The sequence below is a fragment of the Somniosus microcephalus genome, chromosome 1 (assembly GCF_052327205.1).
Source record: "Somniosus microcephalus isolate GS21.2 chromosome 1, FLI_Smic_1.0, whole genome shotgun sequence".
NCBI classification, from domain to species: Eukaryota; Metazoa; Chordata; class Chondrichthyes; order Squaliformes; family Somniosidae; genus Somniosus; species Somniosus microcephalus.
In genome coordinates this window covers 225,252,381-225,271,579 of record NC_140987.1, presented here as the reverse complement: position 1 = coordinate 225,271,579, position 19,199 = coordinate 225,252,381, and the positions used below count along the sequence as shown (strand labels likewise).

At 45.7% G+C, this 19,199-nt stretch overlaps 1 protein-coding gene across 1 annotated transcript in view; it reads right to left on the bottom strand.

Annotated features, from left to right (window-relative positions):
* Positions 1-19,199, bottom strand: part of LOC147124644 (transmembrane protease serine 11C-like) — a 59,850-nt gene that overhangs the window by 2,564 nt on the left and 38,087 nt on the right. Inside the window, exons 4-6 of the mRNA XM_085983091.1 lie at positions 18,256-18,418; positions 16,039-16,304; positions 14,348-14,481 (exon numbers count right to left, since the gene is read on the bottom strand). Coding sequence (XP_085839217.1) covers positions 14,348-14,481; positions 16,039-16,304; positions 18,256-18,418 — 563 coding nt within the window. The remainder of the gene's footprint in view (positions 1-14,347; positions 14,482-16,038; positions 16,305-18,255; positions 18,419-19,199) is intronic.

Here is a 19,199-nt window from a genome sequence, read left to right as displayed (position 1 = left end):
CACCCCCCCACACTTCACTCCACCACTCCTGATTGCTACCTATGATTCTCCCTCCCAATTCTTGGCAGTTTTATAAAGGGGCCTCTCCTGTCCAACCATCAGCCACTTGTGACTGAAGACTCCCACCTGAAATATTAACTGTGGTTCATCCCCAACTTTTTTAGTTTTTATTGCAAGTTTCCAGCATTCACGGTTTATCTTAGATCGTGAGTTTGATTTCAGTAACAGAATCTTGCAATATGCGGAAAACTTCAATATCTGTTGGGCCGCAGAAATTTTAATTGATTTTATTTCTGCTTTGCTGCAGAGGGAAATGCACAGTGCTCTTTGCTTTCAGGGGGAGGGAGGGGAGTGGGAGAATGGTGTGTGTAATTCCTCCATTGACCCATAAAGTCGGCAGGTGTGCGAATTGGGAAATCTCACTTAGTACTCACATTGACTTTTTCAGTCAATTTATCGAGAGAAGGAATTTCACCTCACTGTTGTGGCCTTAATGAACCGTTTTTGTCTCGATCAAAGGATGTATTTAAACTTTAGCCTGGAGCTGTCCTCCACATCACCTTGGGGAAGTCACTCCTTGAAAACTACTGCCAGTATTTGCTAACTCACTCAGAAGAGCTGTGGACCAAGCATTGCAGCAAATAGTTTTACTGCCACATTTATATATAATCAATAAACTTACATTTTATTCATAAAAATTAGACATAGTTGTGCTGTAAACTCTCCCCAGCATTCCTACCAAATCCAGAAAAAAGGTCATGACATTGAATCCAGAGATGATGGGAAGTGACATTTCAAGGCTGCATGGTCTTTGACTTTCTAGAGTGACAGGGCGACTCGCTTCTCCAAAAGATTTAAAGGGTCAGTACCCATTCTAATTTTGGCCTAGCAAGGCACTCAGTTCTATCAAACCACTAGGAAAAGCAATAAGAATAAAACCAGATGGACTACCCAGCATCGACCGAGGCACTGGATTCATAAGAACATAAGAACATAAGAAATAGGAGCAGGAGTAGGCCAATCGGCCCCTCGAGCCTGCTCCACCATTCAATAAGATCATGGGTGATCTGATCCTAACCTCAAATCTTCTATCACTCTCCATCCACCTGAACCCATGTGATCTCCCGGGAGAGGCGAAAAACCAGATAAAAGACCCAATGGCCAATTTGGGAGAAAAAAATCTGGGAAATTCCTCTCCGACCCATCTAGGCGATCGAAATTCTTCCAGGAGATCACTCTGTCCCTATATTTTCTACAGTACTTACCTTCTGTAAAGGCGATCTCCACCCCAGCCAGGAACAGGAATAAAACCATCTCCTGAAATCTAACACAGAATTAGAACACAGTAGGAGCAGAACCAGGCTACACGGCCCCTGGGCCCACTCCACTACCCACAGGGCCATGACCATTCCGAACCTAGACTCACGTCCAATTTCCTGCCCGCTCCCCGTAACCCTTAATTCCCTTTACTTCTAGGAAACTATCTATTTCTGTTTTAAATTTATTTAACGATGTAGCTTCCACAGCTTTCTGGGGCAGCAAATTCCACAAACCTACCACCCTCTGAATGAAGAAGTTTCTCCTCATCTCAGTTTTGAAAGAGCAGCCCCTTATTCTAAGATTATGCCCCCTAGTTCTAGTTTCACCCATCATTGGGAACATTCTCACCGCATCCACCCGATCAAGCCCCTTCACAATCTTATATGTTTCAATAAGATCGCCTCTCATTCTTCTGAACTCCAATGAGTAGAGTCCCAATCTACTCAACCTCTCCTCATATGACCACCCCCTCATCCCCGGGATTAACCGAGTGAACCTTCTTTGTACTGACTCAAGCGCAAGTATGTCTTTTCTTAAGTATGGACACCAAAACTGTATGCAGTATTCCAGGTGCGGTCTCACCAATACCTTGTACAACTGCAACAATACGTCCCTGTTTTTATATTCTATCCCCCTAGCAATAAAAGCCAACATTCCATTGGCCTTCTCGATCACTTGCTGCACCTGCATACTAACCTTTTGAGTTTCATGCACCAGGACCCCCAGATCCCTTTGTACTACAGTACTTTCCAGTTTCTTGCCATTAAGATAATAACTTGCTCTATGATTTTTCCTGCCAAAGTGCATAACCTCACACTTTCCAGTATTGTATTCCATCTGCCAAATCTCTGCCCACTTACTTAGCCTGTCTATGTCCCTTTGCAGGTTTTTTATGTCCTCCTCACTCACTACTTTCCCTCCCACCTTTGTATCATCTGCAAACTTTGATATGTTACACTCGGTCCCCTCCTCCAAATCGTTAATATAGATTGTAAAGAGTTGGGGACCCAGCACTGACCCCTGCGGAACACCACTAGTTACTGGTTGCCAATCTGAGAACGAACCATTTATCCCAGCTCTCTGCTTTCTGTTAGAGAGCCAATCCTCCACCCACGCCAGAATATTACCCCCAATCCCGTGATTTTTTATCTTGAGCAATAATCTTTTGTGTGGCACCTTGTCAAATGCCTTTTGGAAGTCTAAATACACTACTTGCAAAGTCCTCCTCACTAACATCTGGGGACTCAAGCCAAAATTCGAGAACTGCCCCACAGTCTAGGCAAGCAACTTCCTGACATAGCCCTACTCATAGAATCATACCTTTCAGCCAACATCTCAGATTCCTCTATCACCATCCCTGGGTATGCCCTGTCCCACCTGCAGGACTGACCCACCAGGGGTGGCGGCACAGTGGTATGCAGTTGGGAGGGAGTGGCCCTGGGAGTCCTCAACATTGACTCTGGGCCCCATGAAGTCTCATGGCATAGGTCAAACATGGGCAAGGAAACCTCCCGCTGATTACCACCTACCGTCCTCTCTCAGCTGATGAATCAGTACTCCTATGAGTTGAACACCACTTGGAAGAAGTATTGAGGGTAGCAAGGGCACAGAATGTATTCTGGGTGGGGGACTTCAATGTCCATCGCCAAGAGTGGCTCAGTAGCACCAATACTGACTGAGCTGGGCATTTCCTAAAGGACATAACTGCCAATCTGGGCCTGCGACAGGTGGTGAGAGAACCAACATGAGGGAAAAACCTACTTGACCTTGTGCTCACCAATCTACCTGTCACAGATGCATCTGTCTGTGACAGTATTGATAGGAGTAATTACCGCAAAGTCCTTGTGGAGATAAAGTCCTATCTTCACACTGAGGACACCCTCCATCATGTTGTGTGGCACTACCACTGTACTAAATGGGATAGATTCAGAACAGATCTAGCAGCTCAAAACTGGGAATCCATGAGGTGATGTGGACCATCAGCAGCAGCAGAATTGTATTCCACCACAATCTGTAACCTCATAGCCCAGCATAACCCTCACTCTACCATTACCATCAAGCCAGGGGACCAACCCTGGTTCAATAAGGAGTGTAGAAGAGCATGCCGGGGCAGCACCAGGTGTACCTAAAAATGAGGTGCCAACCTGGTGAAGCTACAACACAGGATTACATGCATGCTAAACAACGGAAGCAGCATGCTATAGACAGAGCTAAGTGATCCCATAACCAACGGATAAGATCAAAACTCTGCAGTCCTGCCACATCCAGTGAATGGTGGTGGACCATTAAACAACTAATGGGAGGAAGAGGCTCCATGAATATCCCCATCCTCAATGATGGTGCAGCCCAGCATGTGAGTGCAAAAGACAAGGCTGAAGTGTTTGCAACCATCTTCAGCCAGAAGTGCTGAGTAGATGATCTATCTCGGCCTCCTCCTGAGGTCCCCGCCATCACTGAAGCCAGTCTTCAGCCAATTCAATTTACTCCACGTGATATCAAGAAATGGCTGAGCGCACTGGATACAGCAAAGGCTATGGGCCCTGACAACATCCCGGCTGTAATGCTGAAGACTTGTGCTCCAGAACTAGTTGCACCTCTAGCCACTAACACTGGCATCTACCTGGCAAAGTGGTAAATTTCCCAGGTATGTCCTGTCCACAAAAAGCAGGACAAATCCATTCCAAACAATTACCGCCCCAGCAGCCTACACTCAATCATCAGCAAAGTGATGGAAGGTGTCATCGATAGTGCTATTAAGCGGCACTTACTCACCAATAATCTACTCACCAATGCTCAGTTTGGGTTCCACCAGGACCACTCAGGTCTAGACCACATTACAGCCTTGGTCCAAACATGGACAAAAGAGCTGAATTCCAGAGGTGAGGTGAGAGTGACTGCCCTTGACATCAAGGCAGCATTTGACTGAGTGTGGCATCAAGGAGCCCTAGTAAAACTGAAATCAATGGGAATTAGAGGGAAAATGCTCCACTGGCTGGAGCCATACCTGGCACAAAGGAAGATGATTGTTCTTGTTGGAGGCCAATAATCATAGCCCCAGGACATCGCTGCAGGAGTTCCTCAGGGCAGTGTGCTAGGCCCAACCATCTTCAGCTGCTTCATCAATGACCTTCCCTCCAACATAAGGTCAGAAATGGGGATGTTCACTGATGACTGCACAGTGTTCAGTTCCATTCGCAACTCCTCTGATAATGAAGCAGTCCATGCCCGCATGCAGCAAGAACTGGACAACATTCAGGCTTGGGCTGATAAGTGGCAAGTAACATTCATGCCACACAAGTGCCAGGCAATGACCATCTCCAACAAGCGAGAGTCTAACCACCTCTTCTTGACATTCAACGGGATTACCATCGCTGAATCCCCCACCATCAACATCCTGGGGGGGGTCACCATTGATCAGAAACTTAACTGGATCACCCACATAACTACTGTGGCTACAAGAGCAGGTCAGAGGCTGGGTATTTTTACTCACCTCTTGACTCCCCAAAGCCTTTCCACCATCTACAAGGCACAGGTCAGGAGTTTGATGGAATACTCTCCATTTGCTTGTATGGGTACAACTTCAACAACACTCAAGAAGCTCGGCACCATCCAGGAACAAAGCAGCCCCTTTGATTGGCACCCCATCCACCACCTTAAACATTCACTCCCTCCACCACCGGTGCACCGTGGCTGCAGCTAGTACTGTCTACAAGATGCAATGCTGCAACTCGCCAAGGCTTCTTCGACAGCACCTCCTAAACCCGCGACCGCTTCCACCTAGAAGGGCAAGGGCAGCAGGCGTGTGGAAACACCACCACCTACAAGTTCCCCTCCAAGTTACACACCATCCTGACTTGGAAATATATCACCATTCCTGCATTGTCGCTGGGTCAAAATACTGGAACTCCCTACCTAACAGCACTGTGGGAGTATCTTCACCACACGGACTGCAGTGGTTCAAGGAGGGGGCTCATCACCACCTTCTCAAGGGCACTTAGGGATGGGCAATAAATGCTGACTTTGCCAGCGATGCCCACTTCCCATGAATGAATAAAACATTTTTTTGAATGCGTTAGAAGCTAAACTACAGTTTTTCCTCTGTGTGTGTTAGGTCATATCTGACACTGAATCCTTATCTTAAATACAGAGAATGGGAGCAGTTACAATCAGTACTTTTGCCCACAGTGCAAGTGTATTCATCACAATTTGGCAATTCAGTAGGACTCTTTTGATTCCCTTATGCATAGGAACTTTGCGAGAAATGACAGACAGCATTTATATTGTGCCTTTCACGACCTCAAGATGTCCCAAAGTGCTTTAAAGCAAATTAAGTACTTTTGAAGTGTAGTAGTTGTGATGAAATATGCCATTCATCACTCATCTGTATTCTCTGTGTGTGATTGTGCCTGTGACTGTGGTTTAGTTTCAGTTTCATTTCCCTTACCTCAGTTCCATTTCCTCACCTGTATTTTATTGTGTGTAGGGCTCCGCCCATACCTGGCCTCTACTTAAGCAGGCCCAGCATGTCTCACATCCAGTACAGCCGACCTCTGGATGGGAGACACTTCTCCACTGTGTGTTACCTTCTAAGTTAATAAAAGCCTTGCTTTGTTCAGTTAACATTGAGTCTCGGATTTATTGAGGCACATCAATTTTATTAACTTATTTTTCAACACAATGGATCAACTCTTGAAACCCGAACGTTTGGATTTGGATCAGCATGCTTCGGACGCATCGGCACGCTTCGGACACTGGTTTAAGTGTATGGAATTCTTCCTGGACAATTCCGCAGCCATCACAGGCGCTACGGACGCTGAAAGTATGAAACTCGGAATCCTGCGGAATTGGGTAAGCCACCGGGTTTACCCCCTCATCCAAGACGCCGACACGTACCCGGCCGCCTGCGACATCTTAAAGGCGCATTACCAGCAGCCTACGAATGAGGTGTATGCTAGGCATCTGCTTGCTACTCGCGCACAGTGACCTGGGGAATCGCTGGATGAGTTCCTAGTCACCCTGAAAACGCTTGGCAAAGACTGCAAGTGCCAAGATGTAAAAGCCGCAGTGTACACTGATGAGCTTGTTCGTGATGCCTTTATCACAGGCCTCAGCTCCACTTACATCCGGCAGAGACTACTGGAGAAATCGGGATTGGACCTGAAACAGGCTGTGGACACAGCGCGATCCCTGGATGTGGCCCAGAGAAACTCGGACGCCTACTCTTCAGCCCGCGCCGCCCATGCCGCCACGTTTGCACCAAGGGCGCCGCCATCTTGGAAGGCACCTTCCCCGCCCGGCAGCCCGACACCGTCGGGGCCCCGCTCTCCCCCCAGAAGCCCTACGACAGCCGCGACGCGTCGGGGCCCCAACTGCTACTTCTGCGGACAGCCGAAACACACCAGAAACCTGTGCCCAGCGAAAGGCACCACCTGCTTCAAGTGCGGTAAGAAGGGGCACTTCGGGAAGGTGTGCAGAGGGAACCCCGCCGGAAAACCCGCCACCGCCGCGTGTGCGCCGTGGGAGCGGCCATCTTGGACGCCATCTTGCCCGACCTCGTGGGGTCCGCCATCTTGTGAGCAGACAGCGTGGACGCCATCTTGTCTCGATCAGGGCCCTACAGTGGCATCGGTCACAGTGGACCAGACCAGGCCGCACCCGCTATCCAAATCAATGGTGGACATTGAGGTAAACGGGTGCGGGGTTAAAGGTTTAATTGACAGTGGAAGTACGGAGAGTTTTATCCACCCTGAACTAGCACAACAACTCTCTCTAACGGTGGTCCCTACTCGGGGTACCATCTCTATGGCTGATAAAACCCAGACATCGACCATTATGGGTTACTGCGTGGTACAATTGTCCATTAACGGAACTGTATACGATAATTTTAAATTACTAATCATGAAGAATCTATGTGCGAGCGTGATCTTGGGCCTGGATTTCCAGTGCCACCACCAAAGCATCACGCTCAATTACGGTGGGTCCCAGCCGCCCCTCACAGTGTGCGGCCTGGCTACCCTGAAGGTAAAGCCGCCTTCGCTATTCGCGAACCTTACCCCTAACTGCCGGCCAATAGCGACCAAAAGCAGGAGGTACAGCTGGGAGGACAGGCGGTTTATCGCGACCGAGGTAGACAGGCTCCTGAAGGAGGGCATTATTGAACGCAGCAACAGCCCGTGGCGCGCACAAGTGGTGGTGGTGAGGGGTAGCGAGAAGAAACGGATGGTGATCGACTATAGCCAAACGATCAACAGGTACACCCAACTAGACGCCTACCCACTACCCCGCATATCAGAAATGGTGAACCAAATCGCCCAATACTGGGTGTTCTCCACCATCGACCTCAAGTCAGCATACCACCAGCTCCCTATCAGACCAGAGGACCACCCGTACACCGCCTTCGAGGCGAACGGACGCCTCTACCAATTCCTCAGAGTCCCCTTTGGGGTGACGAATGGGGTCTCGGTCTTTCAGAGGGAGATGGACCGCATGGTCGATGACCACCACTTGCAGGCAACCTTCCCCTACCTCGACAACATCACCATCTGCGGTCACAACCAGCAGGATCACGACTCGAACCTCGAGAGGTTCCTGAAAACCGCACAAAAACTCAACCTCACTTACAACGAGGACAAGTGCGTTTACAACACCACGCGCCTCTGCATACTAGGCAGCGTGGTGGAGAATGGGGAAATCGGACCAGACCCCGACCGATTGCGCCCCCTACGGGAGCTGCCCCTGCCCAACACTCCCAAAGCCCTGAAAAGGTGCCTGGGGTTATTTTCTTATTATTCCCAATGGGTCCCCAACTACTCCGACAAAGCCCGCCCCCTCTTGAAAGCATCCTCTTTTCCGCTCTCTGCTGCCTTCAAAAGCATTAAGCGGGATATTGAGCAGGCCACGCTACAGGCAGTGGACGAGAACACTCCCTTTCAAGTGGAAAGTGATGCGTCTGACTTTGCCTTGGCGGCCACCCTCAACCAGGCGGGGCGGCCCGTAGCTTTCTTCTCGAGGACCCTCCAAGGGCCCGAGATCAGACACTCCTCCGTGGAAAAGGAGGCCCAAGCCATCGTGGAGGCAGTGCGCCACTGGCGCCACTGCCAGCCGGCAAACGCTTCACCCTACTTACCGACCAGCGGTCGGTAGCGTTTATGTTTAATAATAAACAGAAGGGGAAGATTAAAAATGATAAGATTCTCAGGTGGCGGATCGAGCTCTCCACCTTCGAGTATGGCATCATTTACTGGCCAGGGGCCCTTAACGAATCCCCCGACGCCCTCTCACGAGGGATGTGTGCCAGCGCCACCGGGGATCGGCTACAGACCCTCCACAACGACCTCTGCCACCCAGGGGTCACACGGCTGTTCCACTTCATAAAGTCCCGCAACTTACCCTACTCAATTGAGGAAGTTCGGTCTCTGACCAGGAACTGCCGCACTTGCGCTGAGTGCAAGCCTCGGTTCTACCGCCCAGATAGAGCCCACTTAATCAAAGCTACACGGCCCTTTGAGCGGCTCAGCTTAGATTTCAAGGGCCCCCTCCCGTCAGCCGACCGCAATGTTTACTTCCTGAACATTGTGGACGAATACTCCCGTTTCCCATTCGCCTTCCCCTGCCCAGACATGACCAGCGCCACGGTCATTAAATGCCTCAACAGCCTGTTCTGCCTGTTCAGTATGCCGAGCTACATCCACACGGATAGGGGGGCGTCCTTCATGAGCGAAGAGCTACGCCAGTACATGCTGTCCAGGGGGATCGCCACGAGCCGTACCACCAGCTACAACCCCCAGGGTAACGGCCAGGTGGAGCGAGAGAACGGGACAGTATGGAAAGCAGTCACTCTAGCTCTAAGGACCAAGGGCCTCCCTATCTCCCGCTGGCAGGAAGTCCTCCCAGATGTGCTCCATTCGATACGGTCGCTATTGTGTACTGCCACTAATGCCACGCCTCATGAACGAATGTTTGTTTTTCCCCGGAAATCCACCTCAGGCGTATCCATGCCGTCAGGGCTCTCCACCCCAGGTCCGGTATTTGTACGAAGGCATGTGAGGGGCCACAAGACGGACCCTCTCATGGAGTCAGTGCACCTACTCCACGCCAACCCCCAATACGCGTATGTCCGGCACGCCGACGGAAGGGAGGACACCGTGTCCATAAAAGACGTCGCCCCAGCCGGTAACGACAACAACCACAACAACGATCACAGCAACTCTTACCCACCCACTACTCTTTCATCACCCCCGGAAGAACATCGACCAACGGTACCCCCACCAACCACCCCTTCAACAACCCTGGCGGCGCCCCCGGCAGAGACCCAGGAGGCCACCGGGGACACCCAGCCGACACCCGCGGCACCACAACAGCCACGTCAGTCACAGAGGACTATCAAACCCCCGAACAGACTAAATCTATAGAAGGGGTGAATGTGATGAAATATGCCATTCATCACTCATCTGTATTCTCTGTGTGTGATTGTGCCTGTGACTGTGGTTTAGTTTCAGTTTCATTTCCCTTACCTCAGTTCCATTTCCTCACCTGTATTTTATTGTGTGCAGGGCTCCACCCATACCTGGCCTCTACTTAAGCAGGCCCAGCGTGTCTCACATCCAGTACAGCCGACCTCTGGATGGGAGACACTTCTCCACTGTGTGTTACCTTCTAAGTTAATAAAAGCCTTGCTTTGTTCAGTTAACATTGAGTCTCGGATTTATTGAGGCACATCAGTAGTCACTGCTGTAATGTAGGAAATGTGACAACCAAGTTGCACACAGCAAGATCCCACAAACAACAATGAGATAATGACCAGATAATCTGTTTTAGTGATGTTGGTTAGGGGATATGTATTGGCCCTGACACCAGAAGAACTCTCCTGCTTTTCTTCGAAAAGTGTCATGCAATCTTTTACGTCCACTTGACGGGGCCTCGGTTTATCGTCTCATCTGAAAGATGGCACCTCCGAAGTGTCAGCCTGAATTATGTGCTCAAGTCTCTGGAGTAGAACTTGAATCCACCACCTTCTGGCTCAGAGGTGAGAGTGCTACAGCTGAGCACAGCTTGCCATCATAAACGCTCCTATTAAAACTATTGTAAATTATTAGTAATATTGATATTATTGAAACAATGGAATTTTGGCTTAAGGTGAAATCTGTAATGTCAGAAAGTATTGGAAAATAATGGATAGTGAATAATTAAACAACATTTTGCTTCCTGGTATTCCATTCTCCTATTATCAAAGTGATATTGTATAAACTATTGTGAAGTATTTAAACAGCAACAGCACAGCCTCAGCATCCCTGTGCTATTTTTGGAACAGAGAAGTAGCTGAAGTACAATGGGCCAGAAATTCCAGGCCAGAAGCGTGAGTGCGCTCGGGGTACTCACGCTTCTGGCCGTTGGAAATGCCGGCGTTCAGCAGGAACAGCGCATGCGGGGAACGCCGGCATTTCCAGACCTCGAGCGCGTGCGACTGCACAGGCAGCGCTTGCGCAGTGAACTTCGTGGATTTCATTCATGAAATCCGTGAGGGTAAGTCCTCAGAACTTACACTGAAAAAAAACAAGTGTAAAGTGGTTCATTGGCTGCGGAGGAAGATATATTTTATCGTGGAGCTTTTGAAATGCAATATTTTTGTTTGGGAAAGGGAGGGAAGTTATTTTAAGAAATTTTAAGTAAGTTTTAAAGTTAAAATTTTTTTTTTTTTTTAAAGGGTTTTCAGAACGGTAGGTAGAAGGAGCAATTGTGGCTGTGTGAATGGAATGTGAGAATGAGTTATGTATGTATGTCCACATATATTCCTTTACGTATATGTATGTATGTTTTATATTCCTTTACTATGAATGTATGTTTTTAATTATGATTTTCCAATAAGTTACTTTCTCTGAAAGTCATAATTAAATAATACATTCATACACATAAGTAAAGGAATATATACATAACACGCAAAGGAATATATACAGACATACATACTTTCAGAAGCTCCACGATAAGAAATATCTTCCTCCGCAGCCTCTGTAGCAACTGTACCCATGCTTTTTTCATGTGTAAGTTGTAATGACTGGACCTCACTGAAAGCATTAATGAAAGCGGCGAATTATACTGCGCACGCGCTGCCTGTGCAGTCGCACGCGTTCTGCCCCTGAACCCCTTCGTTCAGAGGACAGGAAATGCCGGTTTTCCCCACATGCACTGTGCATGCTGAAAACCGGCATTTCATCCGGCCAGATGCGTAAGTACCCCGACCGTACTAGCGCATTTGGAAGGGAATTATTGGGCCAACATTTTACATGTCAATAAAATAAAAAATTTAACACTTGCACCACTTGCCCCCTCGCATCTGCGACTGAGGGTCCAAGGAGGTGCATTGCACAAGAGGTCATCATCGGACGTATCCTCACACTGTTCCCTTTGGGGAACTGTATGAAGTGGTGGAAGGATTTATGGCCGTGATTAACGCTCATTCCGTGACCGTAACCATCTTTGAACCAGCCATTAGGGTGGTTAGTCCTATGGCGGGAGGGTTTTACGGGCTCCCACAACCCATCTGAGGCGGGGGGGGGCGGCCACCAACACCCACGGACGCAAGTATCCCGCTGGATGTCCACCCAGAATTTAAAGTTGGAGCTCCGACTCCACTTGCCGGGACTGTCTGGAGTGGGGTTCAAAACTCTACTCCTTCTGGCCCAGCGGCGGGGATGCTTACTGCTACGCAAAAGGCCCACTCCGCACAAAAGGTGACACCCATACGTTTCCTGCGCCTTTTCCCTCCCCGTGACTGGAGCCCTATGCTGCCATTTCACGTTGCTAATCGGATTGGGCCTTTGTCATAGCGGTAGGATCCCTGCCGCTGGGCCAGATCAGGGTAGGGTTTCGAACCCCGCTCCAGACAGTCCCGGCAAGTGGAGTCGGAGCTCCGGCTCTAAATTCTGGGTTGACATCCAGTGGGATATTTGCGTCCGTGGGTGTGGGTGGCCCCCCCTCCTTGTATAGCTTGTGGGAGCCCGTAAAACCCTCCCGCCATAGGACTAACCGCCCTAATGGCTGGTTCAAAGATGGTTACGGTCACGGAATGAGCGTTAATCACGGCCATAAATCCTTCCACCACTTCATACAGTTCCCCAAAGGGAACAGTGTGAAGACACGTATGACGACGACATTGCTAAATAAATAAATGGAATTAAAAAAATTCTTTTAGGGCTTTTAAAAGTCTTTAAATTGCTTTAATTCTCTTTAAAACTACTTCAGATTACTCAAAATAATGTAAACATTTTAAAAAGTTTATAAAAGTTACCAAAATCTTCAAAAAACTTCCAAAAACCTATTTAAACTGCTGCTTTGCATGTAAAAAAGCAAAGCAGCTTGACAGAAACATTGGGGGCGTGTCCAGTGAAACTGAGACCTCAAGGGGCGTGTCTCACTTACACTGCACGCTCCTGGGTCCGCGCTGGCTGCGCTCCTGGGCGGCGTGACGTCATACGCTGCCCGGGATTCTTGCTTCAGTTTCTGGAAGTGCAGGCGTCCCTGGAGCTGATCGGCAGGAGCGCGGGGTAAGTGCAAATACGGGGCTTGCACGCGCTGCAAGCCCCGTTCTGGAATTTCTGGCCCATTAACTCTGTTTCTCTCTCCACAGATGCTGCCTGACCTGCTGAGTGTTTCCAGTATTTTCTGTTTTTATTATAAACTTGTCAGCCATTGGCAAGAAATCAAATGCCCTCCTTCTCTGAAATGAAGCCAAGATGATTCTTTCTTCCTTTTATCCTCCTAACCTTAAACCTAGTCTTGGAGAAAAAAATAAGTAATTATGCTGCCATTCAATTTGGAAGAGTAAGTTGGTAAATTGGAACTTTTATTTTGATCACCCTGGTGTCTGACATGTAAGGGAATCTCAACATGTAAGAGAATCATGCACTCGCCACTTAAAGAATCTGCAAACCAAGCTATTGAGAAACTTCACACTGCAGTGACCATAAATTTGAATACAGTTCACTGCTTTTTGTGACCTACACTTGCATTAACAACAATTTATAGAAGTATTTAATACCTATAACGCAGAAGTATTTAATACCCATTACATAGAATCTACAGGATGGAAACCAATTGGCCCATCTAGTCTATGCTGCTGTTTATACTGCACATGAGCCACTTCCCAGTCTAATTATCTGTTCCTACCCTGCCCATGTATTCCTTTATTCCCTTCTCTCTCATGTCGGCATCAAGCCTCTTCTTAAATACATCATTGCTATCTGCTTCAACATTCTATGTGGCAGCAAGTTCCACATTTGCACCACCCTCTGTGTAAAGAACAGATTATAGTGAAATGTATGCAACATAATAGAGGTGAAATTAGAATCGTAGAATCTTATAACACAGAGGAAGGCTGTTCTGCCCATCATGACTGCGCTGGCTCTTTGAAAGAGCTATCCAATTAGTCCCACTCCCTTGCTCTTTCCCCTTAGCCCTGCAAAGTTTTCCTTTTCAAGTATATATCCAAGTTCCTTTTGAAAGTTATTATTGAATCTGCTTCCACCACCCTTTCAGGCAGTGTATTCCAGATCATAACAACCCGCCGCGTAAAAGAAATTCTTAACACCCCTCTGGTTCGTTTGCCAATTACCTTAAATCTGTGCCCTCTGGTTATCAACCCACTTGCCAGAGGAAACAGTTTCTCTCTATTTACTCTATCAAATCCCCACATAATTTTGAACACCTCCATTAAATCTCCCTTTAACCTTATCTGTTTCAAATAGAACAATCCCAGCTTCTCTAGTCTCTCCACATAAATAAAGTTCCTCATCACTGATTCCATTCTAGTAAATCTCCTCTGCACACTCGCCAAAGCATTGACATCCTTCCCAACGTGTGATGCCCAGAGTTGGACACAATACTCCAGCTGAGTTCTAACCAATGATTTATGAAGGTTTAGCATAACTTCCTTGCTATGTACTCTATGCCTCCATTTATAAACCCATGGATCTCGTATGATTTTTAACAGCAATTTGCTCAATAAATGTTACGATATTGGGTTAAAACCAACCTGACAGGAATCGACTCCCCCTGCTAAGAAGCCAGCACACAGCATCCTATTGGTGATGCCAAAATAGATATTCCTGCATGTGCTTTTCTTTATGATGTTCACGTCTGCTTTTTGAAGGATACTTGGGAGTGAACCTGGAGAAAAGAAATAAAAGCATTACCCTGTGTTTCAAGTTCTGTAATCATCTTCTCCTTAAAAACATTTTATCGAGGAAACACGCTAGACTCACAAATCTGGCAGCTTCAAAGTTTAAACATCAATTAGTATCTGAGAGTGGGATTGAAGTTGCTATTTCCTAGTTGCAACAGAATCGTATCTATCAGGCCAGCTAAAAGTAAAACTTTAAGAAGACAAAATTATTGCATATATTTTGACCTTGTCAGTTCTACCCAAAGTGTTAGGTAGATTACTCCATAATGTGAAACACTTCATCTTGGCTTTGTACATGAGGGAGTGAATGCAGGGTATAGCAGAACTTGTCCCAACACATATAAGTGAATTGCCCCTTCTGTTGACTTGAAGAAAGCTTGGTGCTGCATGGAAGGCGTGAGGTTCAGTAAGCGAAATATAACAGAAGAAAAAATATTTAAATGACATTACAATTACTGTTCAAAAACTTAGTTTATCTGCGTTATTGATCTGATGCATGATTTATGTTGGCCTGAACATTTTACACTGTAATAATGGAATATATATACATATACATACATACAATATTACCAGAACAGTTTTCAATTGAAACATTTTATAAATACTACATGTAAAATTGTCTAATGGGCTGAATTCAGTAAACATAAGATTACAATTATTAGTAAGAACCTGTTAATCTATAGAGCCTTATTTGTCTACCAATATTGTTCAAAAGTTGAAGCCTTGAAATTAAGCTGCCAAATATTAATATATGCATGCCTATTGTGCACATATAGAATTCCCTTGTCTGCTATTTTAATTGAGGCATTAATTTTATTGAAATGGATTAACACCGCTGTTAAAATAACAGACAAAACAATTTGATGCAAACCCATTCTGCCTTCATAAGCTAACATTCCTACTGCATAATCTCAAGACTTGAGCATCTTCAGTGGCCTGAAGGTTGTTGAGGCCAATTTCATTAATGATTTAGACGCAGGCATAAATGGAACCACTCTTAAATCTAATGCACACAGGGGTAAGTAATTTAGACCAAATCAATAGATTGCAGGCTGATTTAGACAAGTTCGGGAAATGGGCTGTGTGTCGCAGTCATGTTTCAGAGTTTTCTGCCAATTTTTCCACAGAAAGGGTTTGAAAGTAAGAGTTACTTTTTTAAGTAAAATGCATTAGCTGTCAGGCTTGTAAACAAGAGCTGCAAAAGCTTTAGGTAGCAGAATTACTAACATTCTGAACATAGCCTAAATCAGGTCACATTTTATCATTTAGTAAATTAACCTAAATGGTTCTAACTAGGATCATTTTGAATTTGAATTTCAGTTTATATGTATCCCGTGGTACTAACATAATTCCCCCCCCCCACCTCCGACTTCACTCAGTATGAAGAAACGGCATACCAAAGTAATGATTTGTTGTATCTCACACATTTACCACATCCAGAGCAGGAAACAATCGCTAAGCCACCATCACATTATTCAACTACCACAGCTTTAGTTGCACTCTGTTAACTTTACAATAAATCAAATAATTTGCCGACTAACCTTCGTAAGCGAGGGCCCCCCATCCTGTGATTGTGCAGGTCCGATTAGCAAGAAAGACTTGGCTACTCAATGGGAGGCAAATTGGCTGGATGACGTTAGAGAAGTTGAGAGGGGAGGAAAGTTCCAGCACTGCGATGTCAAAGTCATTTGAGATTTCAAGGTCGTAACTGGGATGGCTGATAATTCTTTTGATGGTTCGGAGGACACCTTTTCCTACATCAACAGATCCCATGTAAGCTTTCCATGGTAATGGATTGCTGTGTGCACTTTAAAAAAAAAACCGGGGCAATAAAATGTCAATCACATTGCGACAAACATTTTGTTCAAATTCCATCAGCCTTTTAAAAGGTGCATTACAAAATTCAGGTTTATCAGCTCACAGCATTCACAACTGTATATTAGTCCACCTTATTTTGCTAAGATTTTAGATCTGAGACTGGTATTGAGGTGATTCTTTGTTGAGACAAATGGGGCAATATTTTAATATTAGCATCCTACATATTTGTATACTATTGTTTGCATCACAATTGGGGTTTATCAAAAAGAGATTGGGGTAATTTTGACTTTGTGCTTTAGTGTAAAACGGGTGAAAGTGAATCGGCAGCACGTTTTTCATCTCACCTGACTTCTCTCATTGACTTTATTGGAAATAAAAATCATAAGAGATATAAAATAGACTGCCAAGTTGCTATCGCCTGTTTTACACTATCGCACAAATCAAAATCTACCCCATTCTGTCTATAATATATAGTATGAGGCTATGAAACCACATATGCTCACATCTTCTTGGATGTAAGACTGATCAGATGGAATAATCTGAATGTTTTGTATTTCGAAAGGTTCACTCAGATAACAATATAGAACCTTACAATGCAGAAGGAGGCCATTCTGCCCATTGTACCTGTGCCGGCTCTTTGAAAGAGCTGTCCAATTAGCCCCACTTCCCGCTCTTTCCCCATAGCCCTGAAATTTTTTCCTTTTCAAGCATATATCCAATTCCCTTTTGAATATCTGTGACTACCAAATAAAGATTTATTTTTTGGCATCACAATGCATGACATCCGTCGTTTGCAAAGTCATGGACTGCACTTGTGTGGTACCATTGATTTCAGGTGCTGCATGACATGTCCAGTGCATGATGCCATCAGCATGATATATCATTTCTTGCACACTATTGTCCTGCAGTGCTGCTTGGTGCAATACCATGAGTAATTTTAATGCAGAGCCAGCAAGACAAAGAGAATGAAAACCCTCCTGTCAGGCCAATTCATTCCAATTTTGCCTCATATTTATCAACAGCCCGCTAATAAAGTAACAAATCACATGATGAGATGGATGGATTAGGAAAAGGAAAGAAATAAGAGCAGTTCACAGTCCGCAAAATGACCTCATGGTTGTAGTTTACAAGGTCACCTAAGGTGGACACAGATGAGGTCGGCCATGTGGCCCTTTTAATTCATCCATCAAGAAATACCCTATGGTTCCCCCCATTAAAGCATCCCCAACTGTTTCCTGAACAATTCACCTCCACTACCCTACCTGAAAGTTCATTTCATGTGTTGATCACTCATTGTGTGAAGAAGGGCTTCCTGACATCAGTCCTAAACTTTGGACATGTTGAGCATTGAGTCTACTAATACCCCTAGGTTTCTTTTCAACTCTATCCTGAGCCTCATCAACACCATGCATGGAGTACATATGCTGCCTGTTTTTCCTTCCCTTGTGCATTACTTTAGTCTTAAATTTAATTTAGCATTGTTCTGTTCATTTATATATTTTGCCTAATTCAATCTCTAGTACCTGAGCTGGCGCTTCAGACTCAATTGCCTCTCCTAATTTGGTATTGTTTACGAATGTGACCAATTTGCATTGAGTTTTTGAATCCAAGTCGTTAATATCAATTACAAACATTAGGCGTGCCAAAACCAGTCCCTGCAGCACCCAACTCACCCCTTTACTCTCACTCCATCATATCTCCTCTGACAAGCACCCACCACTTCCAATCCTTCAGTCAATTTGTGGTCTATTCCCACTTTTTACACTCTATACCCAAATCTTGGAGCTTAACCGGCAACCTTTTGTGCAGAGCTTTGTCAAACACTTTTTGGAAGTCTAAAGTACAACAAAAATAATGATAATTAAAGTTCTATTTATAGAATTTAATGTGTCATTTGTTTTAATAGGCCACACAAATGAAGACATCAATAATGTGATTACTTCTGAAAGCAGTGAGCTGCAGAGATGAGCCATCTGTCAGAGATGATGGAAGCACCACAGACATGTGATCTGATCTGGAGGCTAACTTGCCAAGGCCATTCCCCGTTCGCCGAGTCTGTCCCACCAACAATCTTACTGGATATTGCAGGTCTGGAGCCACAAGCTGTATAAAAGCAGAGCTGTTTAGTGTCCAATACACTCATTTCAAAACAAGAATTCAAAAGACAAAAATTAAATTGGAACATTTCCCATCCACTTTATAATGCATAGGTTAGAGCTCCCCTTATGACTCATAGGATTACATAGGACATATGGCACAGAAACAGGCCATTCGGCTGAACCAGTCCATGCCGACATTTATGCTCCACTCGAGCCTCCTCCCGTCTTTCCTCATCTAAATCGATCAGTGTAACCCTTTATTCCCTTCTCCCTCTTATGCTTGTCCAGCCTCCCCTTAAATGCATCTATACTATTCACTTCAACCACTCCCTGTGGTAGCGAGTTCCACATTCTCACCACTCTTTGGTAAAGAAGTTTCTTCTGAATTCCCTATTGGATTTCTTGGTGACTATTTTATATTGATGGCCTCTAGTTATGCTCTTCCCCACAAGTGGAAACATTCTCCCTGTATCTACTCTATCAAAACCTTTCATAATTTTAAAGACCTCTATTAGGTCACCCCTCAGCCTTCTTTTTTCAAGATAAAAGAGACCCAGCCTGTTCATCCTTTCCTGATAGGTATACCCTCGCATTTCTGGTATCATCCTTGTAAATCTTCTCTGCACCCTCTCCAGTGCCTCTATATCCTTTTTATAATATGGTGACCAGAACTGCACGCGATACTCTAAGTATGGTCTAACCAAGGTTCAATACAGGTTTAGCATAACTTCCCTACTTTTCAATTCTATCCCTCTAGAAATAAACCCTAGTGCTTGGTTTGCTTT